Here is a 21494-nt window from a genome sequence, read left to right as displayed (position 1 = left end):
GTTCCTTGCAAACTGTATCATAACAACCAAGCGTGAGCTGAATAATCGTGACAGAATAAAGAAAATTTATTATGAACAACAATCTCACTTTACCTAAGTTATATCAAACGTGACTTCTGTAACAAGTTCATCAGTGACAATATTTCCCAGTCTAGGGGCTAGGATCTGGCACAGAAATGAGCGTTGAGCATTTTGTGGTGGGACCTGGGACCGTATTGAGAAAATCTTTGTTTCATTGTAAAGTTTTTGAGATTTTTTGTTTGCTAGAAAGCCAGTGTTAGTTCTGAGTGCTTCTTTTGTGTCGTTTGCAGCTTTTGTTATATTTACATTGGAACTAATGAAAACCCAGGCAGATGAGGTATAAAAGTGGAGCGGCTATATTGTGTCTGCAAGATGTTGAGGAATTATTGTCAATGTCCAAGTCACGTGCCAGTCACTGTTCTGAGTGCATGTAGCCTGTGTGTTGCTTTTGTGTTGATGTCATTGGTATTGGAAGTGTTTGTCGTATGTATGTTATATGTGAGGCCTGGATGGTTTTCTGCTCAGTAGTTGAGAATGTCCATCAAGGTGACCCAGAGGATGTGAGCTGGTTTCGTGTGTCTCTGTCGCTGAAAGTGATTGAAGGCTTATGTTGAGATGCAGATATTCTGTTATGGATAAGTCATTATCCATTTTCAGAAAGCAGTGCTGCATATTTTGTGTTTTAAACCTGGTATCAGAGTGTTGTGCTCTGTTTGTGAGGTAAGGCTGCATGCGAGAGGACATTCATGCTGAGGTTTGCCTGAGGTGATGAGAGGCCATGCGGGAAGAGATCTGAGAGAGTTGGGGAAAGAACAACTTATTGAGGAACTCCAATGTTTGAGAGGTGAAGCCATTGTGAGAGACTCTGGCATAGCAACAAGCTGTGAATTTGACCAACCATGTTTCGTCATTGTTGTGAATGGTGATGTCAAATTATCTTGTGTGAGGATGTGTGAAGGGGGGTGGAAGTGTAAAATGCTTTGATCATGTCTATTACCGCTAGTACTCTGTGGAAGGTGGGTTGTGGTTGTTGAATCCACGTGGGATATGTTGTGTGAGGTTGATTTATAGTGTAGTAGTAGTAGTGTCTTGGCTTGAAGCCATGATGCGTGTGTGTGTGTGTGAGAGTGTGAAGACTCCTTTGATTCTGCTGTAGATCATTTATTTCATGGCGTTTCGATTCTAAGGATAGAAGTAATATAGAGCGTTAGGAGGAGATTTGGGTGGTTTAGAGATGTATTTCAGGATCTGTATTATGATTGTAAATTTCCATATGTTAGTGATCTTTTTTTTTTTTGTATTCAGGAGTAGTTGGGGATATCTGCGTGGGCTTAGATTGATATCGAAGGCTCCTGTCAGACATGAGTAATGGTATATGTCATAAAGTACACTTATCAAAACATGCAGCCAAGTATGTAAATAAAATCAGTACAAAAATGCAAGTAATTTTTCATTGTTTCTTACAAGAAATAAAAGCCATAAGATATTGGTAACAGTAGAAGCTAGCAATCGCTAAATGCCAGTGAGATAGTAAAAACATAAGCTTCCTGTGTTTTATGGTTTTGTTCAATTGATTTTGACGGGTTCTGTCCTTAGCATTTGCAAATTTCAAGTTATGTGCGTAAGGGATCTCACATATAGATTGGGATCTGTTGACTCAACATAACTTCAAACTCTTGCCTTCAATTTTCAGTAAATTTTGTTCCCAGTTGTGATGACAAAGCGAGGGTGCTACTGAGGTCAGAGTCGGGAGTGGGCCAAATCCTCCCCAAGCAGGGTGAAGAGACCGACGCCGAAGCCAAACAACAACAGGTAGAATGCACCCTGAAGATGCTGCAGCCTCAGTGGTGTCTGTTTGTTGTCCTCCTACAGAAGACAATGGTTGTGCATAGCCTCATTACATTTTACTTGTATGATGTAAACCATTAGCCAAATATAGATGAAGAAGCGTACAAACACACACACACACCAATGAAACACAGACACAGAGACACACACAGAGACACACACAGACACACACACACGCACACACACACACACACACACACACACACACACACACACACACACACGCACACATACAAACACACACACACAAAGGCACACACTTTTTTCATTTTAGAATCACCATCACTGCCATCATTATTAGCACCTGATGGATCCAAGTTCGCTTAGTTCTACACTGGTCGACAAAGGCAATGATACCCGCTTTTTCTGAGTAATTCAATATCTATCATGATTCCTTTACCTCTCGGTATTGCAATAGGTTAATGAAATCTCACGAGAGGTTTTGTGTGGTGGTAAAGAGGAGCAAAACAGCGGCATCATCAACCACTGTATAATGCAAGCCATGACAATCTATCGACCATTCAGCCATATATATATATATATATATATATATATATATATATATATATATATATATATATATATATATATATATATATATATATATATATAATTTTTTTCTTTTTTTTTTTTGCTTTGTCGCTGTCTCCCGCGTTTGCGAGGTAGCGCAAGGAAACAGACGAAAGAAATGGCCAAACCCACCCCCATACACATGTACACCAATTATTCCTCCAACTGCCACATTACCCACCTTTGCATTCAAATCACCCATCACTATAACCCGGTCTCGTGTATCAAAACTACTAACACACTCACTCAGCTGCTCCCAAAAACTTGCCTCTCATAATCTTTCTTCTCATGCCCAGTTGGATATACACCAATAATCACCCATCTCTCTCCATCCACTTTCAGTTTTACCATATCAATCTAGAGTCTACCTTCTTACACTCTATCACATACTCACACCAATCCTGTTTCAGGAGTAATGCTACTCCTTCCCTTGCTCTTATCCTCTCACAAACCCTGGCTTTACTCCCAAGACATAAACAAACCACTCTCACTTTCTTTCATTACTTAATCAAACCATTGCATACCACATATTGTCCTCAAACCAATCATTTCCATCACATCCACCTTCCTCCGCACAACTCTATCAATAGCCCACGCCTCACAACCATATATCATTGTTGGAGCCATTTTTCCTTCAAATATATCTATTTCTGCTTTCCAAGATAACCTTCTCGACTTCCATACATTCTTCAACGCGCCCAGAACTTTCGAACCTCCCCAACCTATGATTCACTTCCGCTTCCATGGTTCCATCCACTGCCAAAGCCACTCCCAGATATCTAAAACACTTCACTTCCTCCAGTCTTTCTCCATTCAGACTTACCTCCCAGTTGAATTGTCCCTCAACCCTACTGTACCTAACAACCTTCCTCTTATTCACATTTACTCTCAGTTGCATTCTTTCGCACACTTTACCAAATTCAGTCACCAGATTCTGAAGTTTTTCACCCGCATCAGCTACCAGCGCTTTATCATCAGCGAACACCAACTGACTCTTTTCCCAAGCTCTCTCATCCACAACAGACAGCATGCTTGCCACTCTTTCCAAAACTCTTGCATTCGACTCCCTAACAACCTCATCAATAAACAAATTAATCAACCATTGACACATCACGCACCGTTGCCGCAAACCAACATTCACTGAGAACCAATCACTTTCCTCTCTTCCTACACGTACACATGCCTTGCATCCTCGATAAAAACTTTTCACTGCTTCTGACAACATGCCTTCCTCACCTGCCACACCATTTGCATTTCTAAGTATTTCTCACATACATTCATCAAAGCAAACACCTGATCCACACATCCTCTACCAATTGTGAAATCACACTGCTCTTCCCCAGTCAGATGCTCTGTACATGCCTTCACCCTCTCAATCAATACCCTCCCATATAACATCCAAGGAATACTCAACAAACTTATGCCTCTGTAATTTAGGCACTGACTCTTATATATATATATATATATATATATATATATATATATATATATATATATATATATATATATATATCATTTGCTAACACAACTGCGACTATGCTACAGTCATGTAGTGAGATAAAATAGGATAAAGAATACGAAGAAGTGCTTACACTTTCCATCTTTTCATGGGCCACAAGAGCTGCCGCTTCCCGGTTCTCTCTCACACGCCTCTCTATGACGTCCTCGATCCAGTGATTCACAATACCAACATCCTCAAGTCGGTACATCAGCTCGCTAAAGCGGAGGTGAAATGGTGCACCCTTCCTGAAGAATGACTTCATAAATGCATCTTCTTCTCAGTCATATAAATTAGAATATTCATTTCTACATCTACATGAAGCATCTCCGCATCATTATATCTCTCTCTTTTACTATATAACTGTATAGTTTTCTCTCTAAATATTCTCCAGTTAAGCATTGTACCTATGTGTCTAGTGTGTCTAGTGATCTATCACTTCATTATATATATATATATATATATATATATATATATATATATATATATATATATATATATATATATATATATATATATATATATATATATATATATATATATATATATATATATATATATATATATATATGTATATATATATATATATATATATATATATATATATATATATATATATATATATATATATATTCCTATGAGTCCACGGGGAAAATGAAACACGAAAAGTTCCCAAGTGCACTTTCGTGTAATAATCACATCATCAGGGGAGACACACGAGAAAAATATAACAGTCAGTTGATATACATCGAAGAGACGAAGCTAGGACGCCATTTGGTAAACATGTGATTCTTTTGGAAGTTTTGCCGAGGATGAAAGCCGTCAAGGCAGTGGTTCGGGATGGATTTGCAGTGGACCTCATCTAAAAAGGGGATGACTATATTGTTGACTGGTTGGTAAGGTTATTTAATGTATATATGACTCATGGTGAGGTGTCTGAGGAATGCTTGCTTAGTACCATTGTACAAAGGCAAAGGGGATAAGAGTGAGTGCTCAAATTACAGAGTTATACGTTTGTTGAGTATACTTGGGAAATTATATGGAAGGGTATTGATTGAGAGGGTGAAAGCATATACAGAGCATCAGATTGCGGAAGAGAAGTGTTTTTTCAGAAGTGGTAGAGGATGTGTGGATCAGATGTTTGCTTTGAAGAATGTATGTAAGAAATACTTAGAAAAGCAAATGGATTTGTATGTAGCATCTATGGGTTTGGAGAAGGCATATGATAGAGTTGATAGAAATGCTCTGTGGAGGGTATTAAGAATATATGGTGTGGGAGGTTAGATGTTAGAAGCATTGAAAAGTTTTTATTGAGGATGTAAGGCATGTGTACGTGTAGGAAGAGAGGAAAGTGATTGGTTCTCAGTGAATGTAGGTTTGCGGCGGGGGTACATGATGTCTCCATGGCGGTTTTTTTTGTTTATGGATGGGGTTGTTAGGAAGGTGAATCCAAGAGATTTGGAAAGAGGGGCAAGTATGCAGTCTGTTGTGGATGAGTTGAGCTTGGGAAGTGAGTCAGTTGTTGTTCGCTGATGATACAGCGCTGGTGGCTGATTCATGTGAGAAACTGCAGAATCTGGTGACTGAGTTTGGTAAAGTGTGTGAAAGAAGAAAGTTAAGAGTAACTGTGAATAAGAGCAAGGTTATTAGGTACGGTAGGGTTGAGGGTCAAGTCAATTGGGAGGTAAGTTTAAATGGAGAAAAACTGGAGGAATTGAAGTGTTTTAGATATCTGGGAGTGGACTTTGTAGCGCATGGACCCATGGAAGCGGAAGAGAATCATAGGGTGGGAGAGGGGCAAAAATTCTGGGAGCGTTGAAGAATGTGTGGAAGTCGAGAACATTATCTCGGAAAACAAAAATGTGTATGCTTGAAGGAATAGTGGTTCCAACAATGTCATATGATTGCGAGGCGTGGGCTATGGATAGCGTTGTGCGGAGGAGGGTGCATGAGATATTTGAGGACAATATTTGGTGTGAGGTGATTTGATCGTGTAAGTAATAATAGGGTAAGAGATGTGTGGTAATAAGAAGAGTGTGGTTGAGAGAGCAGAAGAGGGTGTTTTGAAATGGTTTGGTCACATGGAGAGAATGTGTGAGGAGAGATTGACCAAGAGGATATATGTGTCAGAGGTGGAGGGAACTAGGAGAAGTGGGAGACCAAATTGGAGGTGGAGAGGAGTGAAAAAGATTTTGAGTGATCGGAGCCTGAACATGCAGGAGGGTGAAAGGCGTGCAAGGAATAGAGTGAATTGGAGCGATATGGTGTACCGGGGTCGACGTTCTGTGAATGGATTGAACCAGGGCATGTGAAGCGTCTGGGGTAAACCATGGAAAGTTCTGTGGGGCCCGGATGTGGAAAGGGAGCTGTGGTTTCGATGCATTATTACATGACAGCTAGAGAATGAGTGTGAACGAATGTGACCTTTGTTGTCTTTTCCTAGTGCTACCTCGCGCACATGAGGGGGAGGGGGTTGTTATTTCATGTGAGGCCAGGTGGCGATGGGAATGAATAAGGGCAGACAGGGCATGTGAAGCGTCTGGGGTAAGCCATGGAAAGTTCTGTGGGGCCCGGATGTGGAAAGGGAGCTGTGGTTTCGATGCATTATTACATGACAGCTAGAGAATGAGTGTGAACGAATGTGACCTTTGTTGTCTTTTCCTCGTGCTACCTCGCGCACATGAGGGGGAGGGGGCTGTTATTTCATGTGTGGCAAGGTGGCGATGGGAATGAATAAGGGCAGACAGTATGAAATATTTTCCTCTGTATATATCTATATGTCTGTGTGTGTATGTATATGTATACGTTGAGATGTACAAGTAAGTATATTTGCGTGTGTGGACGTGCATGTATGTACATTTGTATGTGGGTGGGTTGGGCCATTCTTTCCTCTGTTTTCTTGCGCTACATTGCTAACGCGGGAGACAGCGACAAAGCAAAATAGAATAAGATAGATAAAGAAAATGATATATATATATATATATATATATATATATATATATATATATATATATATACATTTTTAAAAAGAGAGATATACATACGTATACGTATGTAAGAGAGATGGCCAGAGAGCGTTACATTTACAGAGCAACAGACTGGGGAAGAGCAATGTGGTTTCAGAAGTGGTAGAGGATGTGTGGATCAGGTGTTTGCTTTGAAGAATGTATGTGAGAAATACTTAGAAAAGCAAATGGATTTGTATATAGTATTTATGGATCTGGAGAAGGCATATGATAGAGTTGATAGAGATGCTCTGTCGAAGGCATTAAGAATATATGTGTGGGAGGCAAGTTGTTAGAAGAAGTGAAAAGTTTTTATCGAGGATGTAAGGCATATGTACAAGTAGGAGGAGAGGAAAGTGATTTGGTTCTCATTGGACAATCACATGTTTACCAAATGGCGTCCTAGCTTCGTCTCTTCAATGTATATCAACTGACTGTTATATTTCTCTCTTGTCTCCCCGATGATGTGATTATTACACGAAAGTGCACTTGGGAACTTTTCGTGTTTCATTTTCCCCGCAGACTCCTAGGAATATATATATATATATATATATATATATATATATATATATATATATATATATATATATATATATATATATATATATATATATATATATATATATATATATATATATATATATATACATCTAAACGTATATATATATATATATATATATATATATACGTTTAGATGTATAGGTATGTATATGTGCTTGTGTGGACGTGTATATGTATATGTGTTTATATGGGTGGGTTGGGCATCGAAAAGTGGATAAACATGGCACAGTGGAGAACTAGTGAAACCAATGCCTGTTTTTGTTTGTGATGGAAATGGATGGAAGTTATTGTATTGTCCAGTGGTGTACCTTTATATGTAGATACCCATCAGTAAGAAAAAGAAAATAACAGTAATTTGCCTGAATCCCCATCCAGAGACAACAAATACGGGTATTTCCTCTTTGCCGAGGTAGAAGGGTGAGTTGCCGAGGCTGTCAGTGTAGCTGGAGGCGATGATAACGTTGGCATAGTTCTTGAAGGTGATGAAAGAGTAGCTTCCTGCCAATACTTTCTGGAAAGCCTCCTCCACCGTGAGCACCTAATACAGAAGAACCCATTAGAATGTGACCTTTCGGAAGTATGCTCTCTATATTCTTTCACAGTGGAACGCAGATGAGACACACTGGCACATAATATCTGTACTATCTTGCTGTTTATATCTCATACATAGTTTGTGTATATGTGTCTAATTACGTGTGCTGCGAGGTGAAAGTTCTATTCTCGTGTTGTCGAGTCTCTTAAACTTCTATACGTATGTGCCTTTGCATGTTGAATGTGTGCTATTTGCATGCATCTGACCATGTATGTCATTCTGTAGGTGCAAATGTAATTACTTTACCTACGAAAAGAACAGAAATGCCCTTATTTTACCCTATATGTAGTACAAATATTGATGCAACCTTTTTGGACCTTATTCTTATTTCTTGCAAAATCAAAATACTTGCTCCATGAATACTAAATATCTGTCACTATGTTACCGAAGATATTTATTTTATTCACATTCCTTTATGTTCGCTTCTTTCATCCATCTCATCTCGGAGAGACGTCGTTTTATTGAAATCAGTTAAGCTTCTCAGAATAGTGACATCTCGTTCTGCACATTCTTCAGTACTCACAAGACCTTCGCCTCCTCACCTATTGTATGACTCACTGCAGCTCCTATGTTTCCATTTGTTGTTGTGTCCATTTCCAGGATTCTAAGACCCGTCACTTCCTCCAATTTTCTACCATTGACTTACCTCCTAACTAACTTGTCTCTCCATTGCTGAACCTCATAACCTTGCTTTTATTCACATTTAGTCTTGACTTTCTCATACACTCTCCAAAACTCAGAAGCCATATTTTGCAGTTTCTCACTCGAATCTACCACAACCCTCTTGTCATCAGCAAAATATCCCCGACTCATCTCTCATGCCCCTTCCCCACACTATTCCTGGCAGACTCCTGGCCTGCTTCTCTCTCCAAAACCCTTTCCTCACCTCCCTCTCCACTCTAAACATAAACAGATTAAACAGCAATTGTGATATCAAGCATCCCTGCTACAAGTTCGCCTTCACCTGAAACAACGCACCCTCCTCTCTTCCTACAAACGCCTTACTCTTGATGATAACTCTTCTCTGTTTCTAATAGCTCTCCTCCCGTACAACAAATATATAACGCCTTCCATAGATTATCTCAATCAACCCAGCTTCTCTGAGCAATTCTCACATACATTCTTCAAAGCAAACATCTAATCCACACATCTGAAAATCACATTTTTCTTCCCTTGTCTGAAACTCCATGCATGCCACAAACCTCTGTAATGCAAAGTTTTTGGTACATTCAACAAACTTTTACTTAATAAGACAGGTATTCTGACAATTATCAGGCACCTCGCCATGGTCTACGGATGCATTCAAAAGGCTAACTGACAAATGAACAACACAGTCACCTCTGTTCCTTCGGAATTCAACTGCAATCTCATCCCATCCGGCCGACTTGCCACACTCAATTATTCGTTAGGCTTTCATCACCTCTTGTTTCACTAATTCACTTGCTAAGAATCTCAATTCGCTTCCTCCCCAACCCAAACACCATATATTTGCAACTCAATCATCAAACACTCTCAACAATCCTTCAAAGAATTCAAGCTTCTCTTTACCTTATCTCTGTCTGTTACAACTTCTCATCTGCGCCATTCACTGAGGCTCCTTTGTTCTCATGTCATTTTAATACAATCAACCTCCATCCAAAACATTTTCTCATCCTTCCTGAAGTTTGCTGACACTTATTCTCTCTATTTTTCATTTGCCCTTTTTTCCAACCCCTGCACATTCCTCTAAACTTACTGATGCTTTCACTTCTGTTTTTCTCGGTCACTCGTATTCGCTCACAATAAATGACGCACATATTCTTTTTTCTCCTATTTTACTAGAAATTAGATTTTATCACATCACTCTACCCTTAATTACATGCTCATCCCCACCTTCCGAATGTTACATTCTTTTCTCGTACATGATAGCACCGCTTCCCTATAACCTTCCATTCCCTGCGCACTCTCCAAGCTTCATTCACTCTTTTTTATTCTATTATCGTTTATACTATGCTAATCAATAACAACGGTTTGTAATTCGGATGAAATATCTTGATCTTGTATCATGGAGCAGCGCCTGCATATTTCTAATCCTTCGAAATAACCCTCGTTGCGATCAACTTTGAATGTGAAAATCAACAGCTTATCAAACTCCCTCGACCATTCCTTCAATGTCAATAGGAATGTTCATTCAGGTCTTTTGGATTTAATCTTATCCTATTCTTCTAACAGTCTAGAAATATTCCAAAATTAACAGCATTATTCATGGTCTGTCAATTCTTTATTAGATTTCACCTACAGAGGCTCCATTTCTTCTCTTGTAAACCTCTGCTGAAACTCTTCTTTCATAACTTTACATGTCTCTCTAATTTCTCTATATTCTGCTTCAAATCCTCCGCCTCCATTACCTGCCACTTTACCTCTGATATCTCTAATATTCTCCTCCCGCAGGGTCTTCCAAATACTCCCCCAGTTTCAGGTGGACAGGCGTATGGACCAGATGGCATACCTCTTCGATTCTTTAAATATTGTGCCTTTGACGTAACTCTGATCGTTCCCCTACTATTTAAAGGACATAAAATAGGCTTTTCTTTCTTGAAAGCATGCCTTGGTGCAGTCTATTCCCAAGAAAGGAGACAGCTTTTACTTAGAATCCCATACCCTTCTTTCTGATCACCATTCAAGATTTCGCAGTACAAGGTCTACTGGTGACCGTCTCTCCTCTGTGACTCACCTCTGGTCCTAGTCTCGTAGGGATTATGATGAAACTTTTGTCGTAACTCTCAAAATCGTTTGATAGAGTGTAGGTTAAATCTCTTCTTTCTGAAACATCTTCCTTTGTTCTCTCATCCATAGTTTCCTCTCAGACCGCTTCATCGTGGTAGTCGTCAATGAAGCGACTCCCTCCCCCGCCCTTCCCATCTAATCAATTGTGGTGTTCATAACGTTTATGTCCTATCACCGATTTTTTTTCTTTTCGCCATATACGATCTCTCTCAATCTTATGACTCAGTTCACTTTGACTCTGATACTTCCATCTGCATAATTCAAATCACTTTCCCCTTCCTTCTCATACTCATTTTCTTTTTCATACTGAAAATATATCTTATCCCAATGCGGTCCGGTGCAGCATATCAGGTTAGGGAAGCAGAAATTGAACTGAACATGATAATGCTAAAATGCAATTTCTTCTTAGTTACTTGGTTCAGTCAATTGTCTCCTGTTTAACTTCAAAACATCTCATATCAACCCTGATTGATATATGAATTTTGTGCATTACTATATCGACTCTGTCTTGGAAAACCCCACATAATCAACATCCAAAAGCCTGTTTCCAAAAAGCTGTTATTGTTTTATAATCCCTATTAATATCTTTCATATGAACTGCTATTTCATATCTGCTGAGGTTTCATATGCCCTAAAAAGGTATTCTGCTCGCGTATCTCGAGTGAATCTTCCTTTACTTTTTTATGAAACGGTGTGGAATCAAAATCTTGATAACTGTAATGTCTCCAAGACCCAGTTTCTACCTATATCTCCATCGAAAACTTCTAAAAACTCTCGTCTCTCCTTTGACGGTTCTTTAATTCCACCTCTTGACTCAATATTCAATTAACATACATGGTATAACTTTAACATCCATTTTTTCTCGGAAACCCTTAACTATGCGAATAGCTAAGTCTGCCTCTAAAAAACTGGATGTCCTTTTAAGATTTCCAAACTTTATTTCTTCTGAACAGTTGCTGTTTATTCGTCTTTGTATGGCGTACTGCTCTCAAATCTGGGGTGGTTCTAGCTCTGCATCCTTACTTGAAAGAGTTGAATGGAAAGCGGTTCGCCTTATAAACTGTTTCAGGCTAGCTTCCAAACTTTAGCCTATTGCCCTACGCGGCAATGTTGGTTCACTTTCCCTTATCTACAGGTATCACTTTGGTTTTTGCTCCCGAGATCTGGCTGCTTGTGTGCCCCCACCACTAGATAGATTACGCAATACTCGTCAAGCTGCTAAGTCAGATGAATACTGTGTGGCCATCGGCAACTCAAGGGTAGGTCATTTTGATAACTGTTTCTTTCCCTACACGTCGAAGCTTTGGAACTCTCTACCTTCTCGTGTCTTTCCTAATGATTGTGACAGGGCACAATCTAAAAGGCATGTTTTTCACTTCCTCCAAAATTCGTAAAACACTTTCCCTTGTCTTTTTTTTTCCCCTTACAAAATTCTTTCTTTATTTCTGTTGAGGTCCGACACTGATGTGGAATTTTGTCCTTGACTGGAGCCTCCAACATAAAAAAAAAAAAAATGAGATGCATTTTCTCGAGTGTTATTTGTACAATATAGAGACCGTGTGTTTATGGAATGAATGCTGGCAACTCACGTGTATGTTAGGTAGAGAGAAATGTAAGTTTTTTAAGCCAGGCATGGAAAATGAATAGCAACGTAACGTGGGCTTACTACGCCACCGTCACTATTTCTCCATCCGATAGACAGGTTGTAGTACCACCTGCATACACATGAGTTTGTATGTATGTGTACATAAGTTCATATGTGTGAATGTACGCTGCAGAAAATGCATGTATGTAATATGTGTATGTTTGAACGATGGCGCTTATTTGCCTATTTGATTTGATTTTTTTTGTTCAACAGGAATAAGTTCTGCACTTGTGCTTGTGTGTGTGTGTGTTTGTGTGTGTGTGTGTGTGTGTGTGTGTGTGTGTGTGTGTGTGTGTGTGTGTGTGTGTGTGTGTGTGTATGCGCGATAACTATCTTTTTTTTTTCCTTTCTTCCGGGAAGAAAGTCTTACACTCGTGTTTCCCGTCTCTTAACCGTCTCTTAACGTTATACATATGTAGCATGTCTTTGATCCTAGTATGTTTACACACACACACACACACACACACACACACACACACACACACACGAGCCTAAGCCGAGTATCAATTCATCGATCATCCCAAGGGGACGATGAACACCTGAATTGGTTATGCGCCGACTGCCAAACCCAGGATTCAAAACCATGTGGGCCCAACCCAGAGCTGACCCGTACTGACTCGTGATGCGTATCTGTCTGCCTGTCTTTGATTATATATTCATGAAAGACAAATGAACACTTAAGTTCAAGAAATCATGCTCAGTATTGATATCACTCATGCTTTACATCCTATTACAGGATTACACTGCATCACCATGCCTCCTGCTGATCTCCATCATGTATGTCATTTGGTATGTGATTTTGTATATGTGTCGCTATCATGGGCGCATGATAACAGTTGCCTTCTTCTTTTCAACTGACCTCCATCTCCTCATATATATGCTGCACCACAGGATCAGTATGCTTGGAGAAGTACTCCAGGGGCACCCCTGTCAAAAACCAGCCCTCAGATCCCCACATCCAGTCATCTCGCTCCACCAAGTCCCGGAAGCTCTCTGGGGATCGTGACTTGCCCTGGACAGTCAAATGGGCGACCAAGGACGAGCGAAAGGCTGTGTTGATGACCAGACAGAACACCAGCCAACAGCCCACAAGCATCTGCACAGACACACATTTATGATGAGCCTATGACTAATGAGCATTATCACAACTGCTAACGCTAACATTAATATTAATATCAATACTACTAATATAAGCTTGATATCAGTATTATCATTATTATTGTCATTATTATCATTATTATTATCATTATTATTAATATTATTATTATTATTATCATTATTATCATTATTATTATTATTATTATTATTATTATTATTATTATTATTATTATTATTATTATTGTTATTATCATTATTATTATTATTATTACTATTGTTATCATTATTATCATTATTACTACTATTATTATTATCATTATTATTATTATTATTATTATCATTATTATTATTATTATTACCATAATTATTATCATAGTTATTATTATTATCATTATTATTATCGTTACTATCATTATAATCATCCAAAACTACGCCAAAGTGAAGAAACAATGAAAGCAGGAACTGCTTGCTTTCTAGGGAGTAGAACGTAAGAAACTCTAAGAGAAAAGTTGCCAACATGATAAATTATGTAAATATAGGTAGAGAACCTAAGACATATACCAAATTAAAAGTTAGTAAGAAGCATATCTATACTACAAGGATGCGCTCCTGTCCGTCCATCTGTTGACGCTGCGAAGAAGTTGCTAGATGCGCAATGACGAAACCCACACACAATTGCCAATATTTCATCCATTTCTTTGGCATGATAAAAATTGCTGGGGTTAAAATTTCTCTGAAAATCTTGGCAGTGAGCAGAAAAGCTATGCTGGCATCATGGAAGATATGGAGAGGGATGATGGTGATTATACCACTGAACAATGCCATTTGTCGTTCATGGTGTTGTTGGCTAGGAGGATGTAACCGTGGTGAGGGAGGTTATGAATGTTAGGGAAAGAGCAATTGATGGCGGTGATGGTGAGGCAGACACGGAGAGAGGGAACGTTAGAGGCGAATGAGTGCGTGCTGGTCAGTCTTTACCTATCTGTCCCAAGTAAAACGAATTCTCTAAACTATATTGTCATTACTTGAGTTCTTCTCGATCAACATTTACTTTACAGTGCTCTTTTAAGAGAAAGCTAACTTTATATCAAATAGCTTAAGCAGTGGATTGATAAGTTCAAAAGATTTGTGATCAATACAGAATATTGCGGAAAGAGCTATCATGTGTCACATTATCACCCGTAGTGACCTGAGTAGCAGGGTCAGGTTTTGTTACCCGAGTGTCCTCTAACTCCATGCAGTTTACGATACCATCCTCATTGCCTGCTGCTTCATTACCGTGTAAGATGTGATACTGGTAACATCTACTGGTGCCTGTATATTTTCCTTCATATGTGATTTGTTACAATTTGCTTCTGAGGATGTGTTGAAACACAAGAAGTGCTTAAACAAATTTTCCTTTGATTTTCCTTCGTAGTCTAAAAGTTCATCTGTGATCATAACATGTCTGCTTCGTAATTACAACATATATATATATATATATATATATATATATATATATATATATATATATATATATATATATATATATATATATATATATATATATATATATATATATATACTTAGAAAAGCAAATGAATTTGTATGTGGCATTTATGGATCTGGAGAGGGCATATGATAGAGTTGATAGAGATGCTCTGTGGAAGGTACTAAGAGTATATGGTGTGGGAGGCAAGATTTTAGAAGCAGTGAAAAGTTTTTATCGAGGATGTAAGGCATGTGTACGTGTAGGAAGAGAGGAAAGTGATTGGTTCTCAGTGAATGTAGGTTTGCGGCAGGGGTGTGTGATGTCTCCATGGTTGTTTAATTTGTTTATGGATGGGGTTGTTAGGGAGGTGAATGCAAGAGTTTTGGAAAGAGGGGCATGTATGCACTCTGTTGTGGATGAGAGAGCTTGGGAAGTGAGTCAGTTGTTGTTCGCTGATGATACAGCACTGGTGGCTGATTCATTTGAGAAGCTGCAGAAGCTGGCGACTGAGTTTGGTAAAGTGTGTGAAAGAAGAAAGTTAAGAGTAAATGTGAATAAGAGCAAGGTTATTAGGTACAGTAGGGTTGAGGGTTAAGCTAATTGGTAGGTAGGTTTGTATGGAGAAAAAGTGGAGGAAGCAAAGTGTTTTAGATATTTGGGAGTGGATCTGGCAGCGGATGGAACCATGGAAGCGGAAGTGAATCAATTCTGGGAGCCTTGAAGAATGTTTGGAAGTCGAGAACATTATCTCGGAAATCAAAAATGGGTATGTTTGAAGAAATAGTGGTTCCAACAATGTATGGCTGCGAGGCGTGAGCTATGGATAGAGCTGTGCGCTGGAGGGTGGATGTGCTGGAAATGAGATGTTTGAGGACAACATGGGGTGTGAAGTGGTTTGATCGAGTAAGTAATGATAGGGTAAAAGAGAGGTGTGTGGAAATAAAAATAGTGTGGTTGAGAGAGCAGAAGAGGGTGTTTTGAAATGGTTTGGTCACATGGAGAGAATGAGTGAGGAAAGATTGACCAAGAGGGCATATGTGTCAAAGGTGGAGGGAACGAGAAGTGGGAGACCAAATTGTAGGTGGAAAGATGGAGTGAAAAAGATTTTGAGTTATCGGGCCTGAACATGCAGAAGGGTGAAAGGCTGCAAGGAATAGAGTGAATTGGAACGATATGGTATACCGGGGTCGACGTCCTGTCAATGGATTGAACCAGGGCATGTTAAGCGTCTGGGGTAAACCATGGAAAGTTTTGTGGGGCCTGGATATGGAAAGGGAGCTGTGGTTTCTGTGCATTATTACATGACAGCTAGAGTCTGAGTGTGAACGAATGGGGCCTTTGTTGTCTTTTCCTAGCGCTACCTCGCACACATGAGGGGGGAGGGGGCTGTTATTCCATGTGTGGCGAGATGGCGATGGGAATAAATAAAGGCAGACAGTATGAATTATGTACATGTGTATATATGTATATATATACATATATATATATATCCCTGGGGATAGGGGAGAAAGAATACTTCCCACGTATTCCCTGCGTGTCGTAGAAGGCGACTAAAGGGGAAGGGAGCGGGTGGCTGGAAATCCTCCCCTCTCGCTTTTTTTTTTTTTTTTTTTTTTTTTCCAAAAGAAGGAACAGAGAAGGGGCCAGATGAGGATGTTCCCTCAAAGGCCCAGTCCTCTGTTCTTAACACTACCTCGCTAACTCGGGAAACGGCGAATAGTATGAAAGAAAGAAATATATATATATATATATATATATATATATATATATATATATATATATATATATATATATATATATATATATATATATATATATATATATATATATATATATATATATATGTGTGTGTGTGTGTGTGTGTGTGTACATTGACATGTATAGGTATGTATATTTGCATGTGTGGACGTGTGTGTATATACATGTGTATGTGGGTGGGTTGGGCCATTCTTTCGTTTGTTTCCTTGCGCTACCTCGCTGACGCGGGAGACAGCGAGATAGCAAAATAAATAAATAAAAAAAAAAAAAAAAATATATATATATATATATATATATATATATATATATATATATATATATATATATATATATATATATATATATATATATATATATATTCTATGTACCTATGTATATGTATACGTATAGATAGATAGATAGATAACGATACTGTGGTGGCCACAAATAGGGCCTCAGTTCACTGTGCCGTCTCCGTTAATATGAGAATTGACATTAACGTGTATAGAACTCCTTTATTGTACCTGGCCCGAGACGCTGACGGAGGGGTCAGTGGGCGGATGCTCCAGGAGGGCGCCCCAGCCGTACAGGAGGGCAGTGCTGAACTTGACCCCACTCTCTCCTGACCCCCACCTCCTCCACGCCCTTTGCAGAAGCCAGAGGATAACCCCCCACGCCACAACGCTCACGACCAGTGCTATCCACACTTCGCCTGGAGAGGGCAGTGTAGGCAATGGAGAAATGTTATGTAAAGGGAAAGTACAGTTTTGCATTCAGAATACAGTCAATGAGTACCTCTATATACGCTAAAACAATGAAAGCTGTTCAGTATTGCTTTAATCTTAGCGGGTTTTTGAGGCATTTTGGAATTATTTCAGCTAGTCAAATGAGCAAAGACTTTCATTATATTACATTACAATTTGGAAAGAAAAACGTTTTCCGTCACAAATATATCCATCAACCTTCAGAGGCATTATAGAATGATTTAAGTAGAAACATAAGTTAATGGAATTTTTCAATATGTTCAATTCATTTTCTAAAAAAAGCAGGTTTTTGGCCTGAAAACTGCCCTAGATCTTTGACCATATTCCGTCAATTATTATATCTATCTTTAGATATTATTGTAGGTCATATTTATTTGTATGCCATTTTAGAGTATATTCTTACGACAGACAAAATATCATTCAGCGTAAATGTTATGATTACATTTTTGATATGCTTGATATTCAACTGGAACCAGGTGGCTTTAGGTTGCATAATATCTTACCAGGAAAATGTTAAGATTTTCTTAAATATATCAATATCGTTCATTTTTCTTACGCTAAATAGGAGTCTAGGGTCCCAGGAGAGTTCTGTCACTTAGATCATGATGTTACGTTATACAATGAGCCATGAAAATCATTATAGGATACATTAGTTGGATATTTAAGGCTATCCATTATCTATCATTCAAATTTTGAAAGATCTTTTTTCAAAATATCCATCTTTTCTTTCATGCTAAATATGATATTTTGGTCAATATGTTCCTCTGAGCCTGTCAGCATTACACAATATCATAGATGGATAGCAAAGGTAAAAAGGTCCATCCATTCAATAGATTCCAGTTCTGACATAACTTGATTTTGGTCATAATCTTAATTCTGAATAAGACGTTGAAATCCAAATCTTGCTTTGGTACAATCAGTTTCTGTTATCAAGCTTTTCAATAATTACATGTTTATTGTATTGCATGTTAAATCGCAACCCGTCAGCCGTCGGAAGCATTATATAATATTCTAAGCAGATATTCAAGGTACTAAGGTCATTTTTCATATTGTATTTCATTTCCGAAAAAAAAAAACGATTTTGGCTTGATTTTTTTCAAGGATCAAATTTTCTTTAAAATCTCAGATTGTGTAATTTTTACGTGAACAAGATTTTGGGATCCATACATCGTGTCAGGACTAAAATTTTCTGCTATTAATCTCTGATATCATTACATGTTAATCATTTGTAATAATCACCCACCACTACCTGTCTCGGACAGAGAAATATTTACAGACTATGTTTAATGGATATTTTAGGCAAATAGGCTTTGTTTTTTTTTCTCCTCTGGATATACCCAGAACTGTAGCCTACAATTTTGGCCATTGTCTTTAAAAGTTCAGATTCTTTTAAAATTTTAGTATCGACCATAAGTTTTAGATTAGATATGATTTTTGGGTGCAAATATTGTTTTGAAACTATCTAAATCTGTTATCAAGCTGTGTTATTTACATATCTATCATATGTCATATATACTGTCGATTTTTAGATATCTTAGGAAATATTTCAGGGAAATATTTTAGGTAAAATAGTCTTTCATTATTTTTCTATTCTAAATTTGAAATTAAGAAGAAATAAGATATATTAGCATGAAAAATACCCTGAGATCTTGTACCCATTTCTGGCCATAATTCTTCAAAACTTGAATAAATTCCAAATCTCATGTCATTCTTTCAATGCTGAGAACGATACAAATATTGTTTTGTGACTAATAAACGCGTTATTAAATTTTGAAATGATAATGTTCAATAAGGATCATAACTATTCTTTACTTGCCGAACTTAAGAAGCAATGATTAAACATATAAGATTAATATGTAAGATTAAAAATCCTCTTGTTATGTTATATTTCGATCATTGATTTGAAAAATATCCTAAGTCCTAGTCTGTATTTGTGGTCGTATGTTTTTGAAAATAGAATTTCCTTAAGATTTTGTTTATGTATAATTTTTCACGGTGAATGCAAATCAGGGGTCGAACGGTTGTTCTGGGATTATCAGTTTCTATTATCAAGCTCTACAGTAATTACATTCTAGCCTAATTCACCTCATGATAATGTATTACGTAACTGTCGGCTATAGAAAGCATTATAAAATATCTTCGGTTCACTTGAAACATGTTGTAGTTACCTCCCTCACCACTCCATCCATAAACAGATTAAATATCCATGGTGACATCACAGCCTCTAGTTGCAGACAAATTTTCTTCTAGAACTGCTGCCTCCCTCCTTTCTATTTTCACATACGTCTTTCTCTCTCGATGCAAACTCCACACTTCTTCTGGTAGCTTTCCATACACATCGGACTTTTGTAGTTTATTCCACAAAGAATATCTTTTAACCCTGTCATACGCTTTTTCCGGGTCCATGAATACCATGTACATATCCCTCTGTTATTCTAAGTATTTCTCACACGAATTTTCAAAGTGTACATCTCCACATATCCTTTATCATTCCTGAATCCGCATTGGTTCTCCCCAGTATCATGTTTTGTACATACCACCACTTTCTCAATCAACATCTTCCCATAAAATCTACGAAGTATGCTCAACAAATGTGTACTTCCTTAATTCGAACTGCATTATCCCCCATGTCTTTATCCAGTGACTATTTACTGGCATCCCTCAGGCACTTCATGCTGAGCCCTAGGTACAGTGAAAATCAAACTAACCAATCAAAAATACTGTCAGTATCATTTCTAGAGAAATTTAACTACAGCCCCCACCACTCCAGCTGCTTGGCCATACTTATTATTATGCAAGGATTTCATAATCTCACTTCACTGAACCACTTCCCATGAGTCTTGTGTTTCGCATACCTCCACGTCCTAAACACCTAACATATGACACAATGTCATATAACACATTCAATAATCCTTCACAATACACACTCCATCTCTTCTTCACCACTTCTTTGCCTGTATCCTCTTCCCCATCTGCCTCTTTCACTAATGCTATCATATGTCCTTATTTTCTTCTCACACTATTCACTTCCTTCTAAAACATTTTCTATTCTCTTTGAAGTTTGCCGATATCCTCTGATCCTAACTCTCCTTTTCCCTTTTGTTTCAGCCCTGCACTTTCCTTCTGACCTCTTATCTCCTCCTCTTGTACATCTTCCAGTCATTCACATTTTTCGGTAACGCTCTAAAACCATTCCCATTGACGCACACACTCACTTCCTCCCAGAATATTCGCCTCTCTCCCTCGCTTCCCTCGCTACCAGGTACATAAGAACTAACAATTACCCATCGCTCGTAATCTGCTTTCACATCACTATCATCATCAGTGTAAGGCTTACTTTCTTATACTCTTTCACAGTCGTGCAACTCCATCGGCAATTCAAACTCTTCCTTTCCTCATGTTTTCATTTTCATATTGAATATTCTAAGTAGATATTCCGGTTAAATGTTTCATAATGACAAAGTACTATCGTAAGTCAAAGAGCTTTTTTGTTTCTTCAGTGTTCCTTGAAAAAGTAGAAATTGCTCTAGAATCTCTCTATAGGTAAATTTCTCAAGCTAAATGAGATTCTGGGGTTCAAATGTTGTTTTAGGACTATCAAAGAAAGATATATCAATTGAAATCACGTGGTGGGTATTTGAACCTTTGATAAAGAAACATGTTCTTTTTCTTTCTGTCTAGTTCGTAGTATCCCGTATTAGCGAGGCAGTAACAGGAACAGAAGAACAGCCTCATTGGTTCACATTCAGCCTCACGTTGTCGTATATAATTCACCGGACACCAAATCAACTTGTAAGACACTCTAGCCCACTGTAAGTTACTCTAGCCAATCCTCAGTCACTGCCACATTTAACAATCATTAGTGCACTATGGTTAACTTTGTAAGGAGAAGGAGGAATATCAGATCTTTGAACCAAA

The 21494-nt window shown here is 38.2% G+C and overlaps 1 protein-coding gene across 1 annotated transcript in view; it reads right to left on the bottom strand.

Annotated features, from left to right (window-relative positions):
* Positions 1-1484: 1484 nt before the first annotated feature.
* LOC139758577 (probable glutamate receptor) overlaps positions 1485-21494 on the bottom strand; it is a 20593-nt gene continuing 583 nt past the window's right edge. The window contains exons 3-7 of the mRNA XM_071680097.1: positions 17337-17524; positions 13366-13602; positions 7863-8041; positions 4032-4185; positions 1485-1887 (exon numbers count right to left, since the gene is read on the bottom strand). Of these exons, the coding sequence (XP_071536198.1) occupies positions 1762-1887; positions 4032-4185; positions 7863-8041; positions 13366-13602; positions 17337-17524 (884 nt within the window). The 3' untranslated portion in view covers positions 1485-1761. The remainder of the gene's footprint in view (positions 1888-4031; positions 4186-7862; positions 8042-13365; positions 13603-17336; positions 17525-21494) is intronic.

The sequence above is a fragment of the Panulirus ornatus genome, chromosome 30 (assembly GCF_036320965.1).
Source record: "Panulirus ornatus isolate Po-2019 chromosome 30, ASM3632096v1, whole genome shotgun sequence".
Lineage (NCBI taxonomy): Eukaryota > Metazoa > Arthropoda > Malacostraca > Decapoda > Palinuridae > Panulirus > Panulirus ornatus.
The sequence above is the reverse complement of the archived record's forward strand: the minus strand, read 5'-3'. Positions and strand labels throughout refer to the sequence as shown.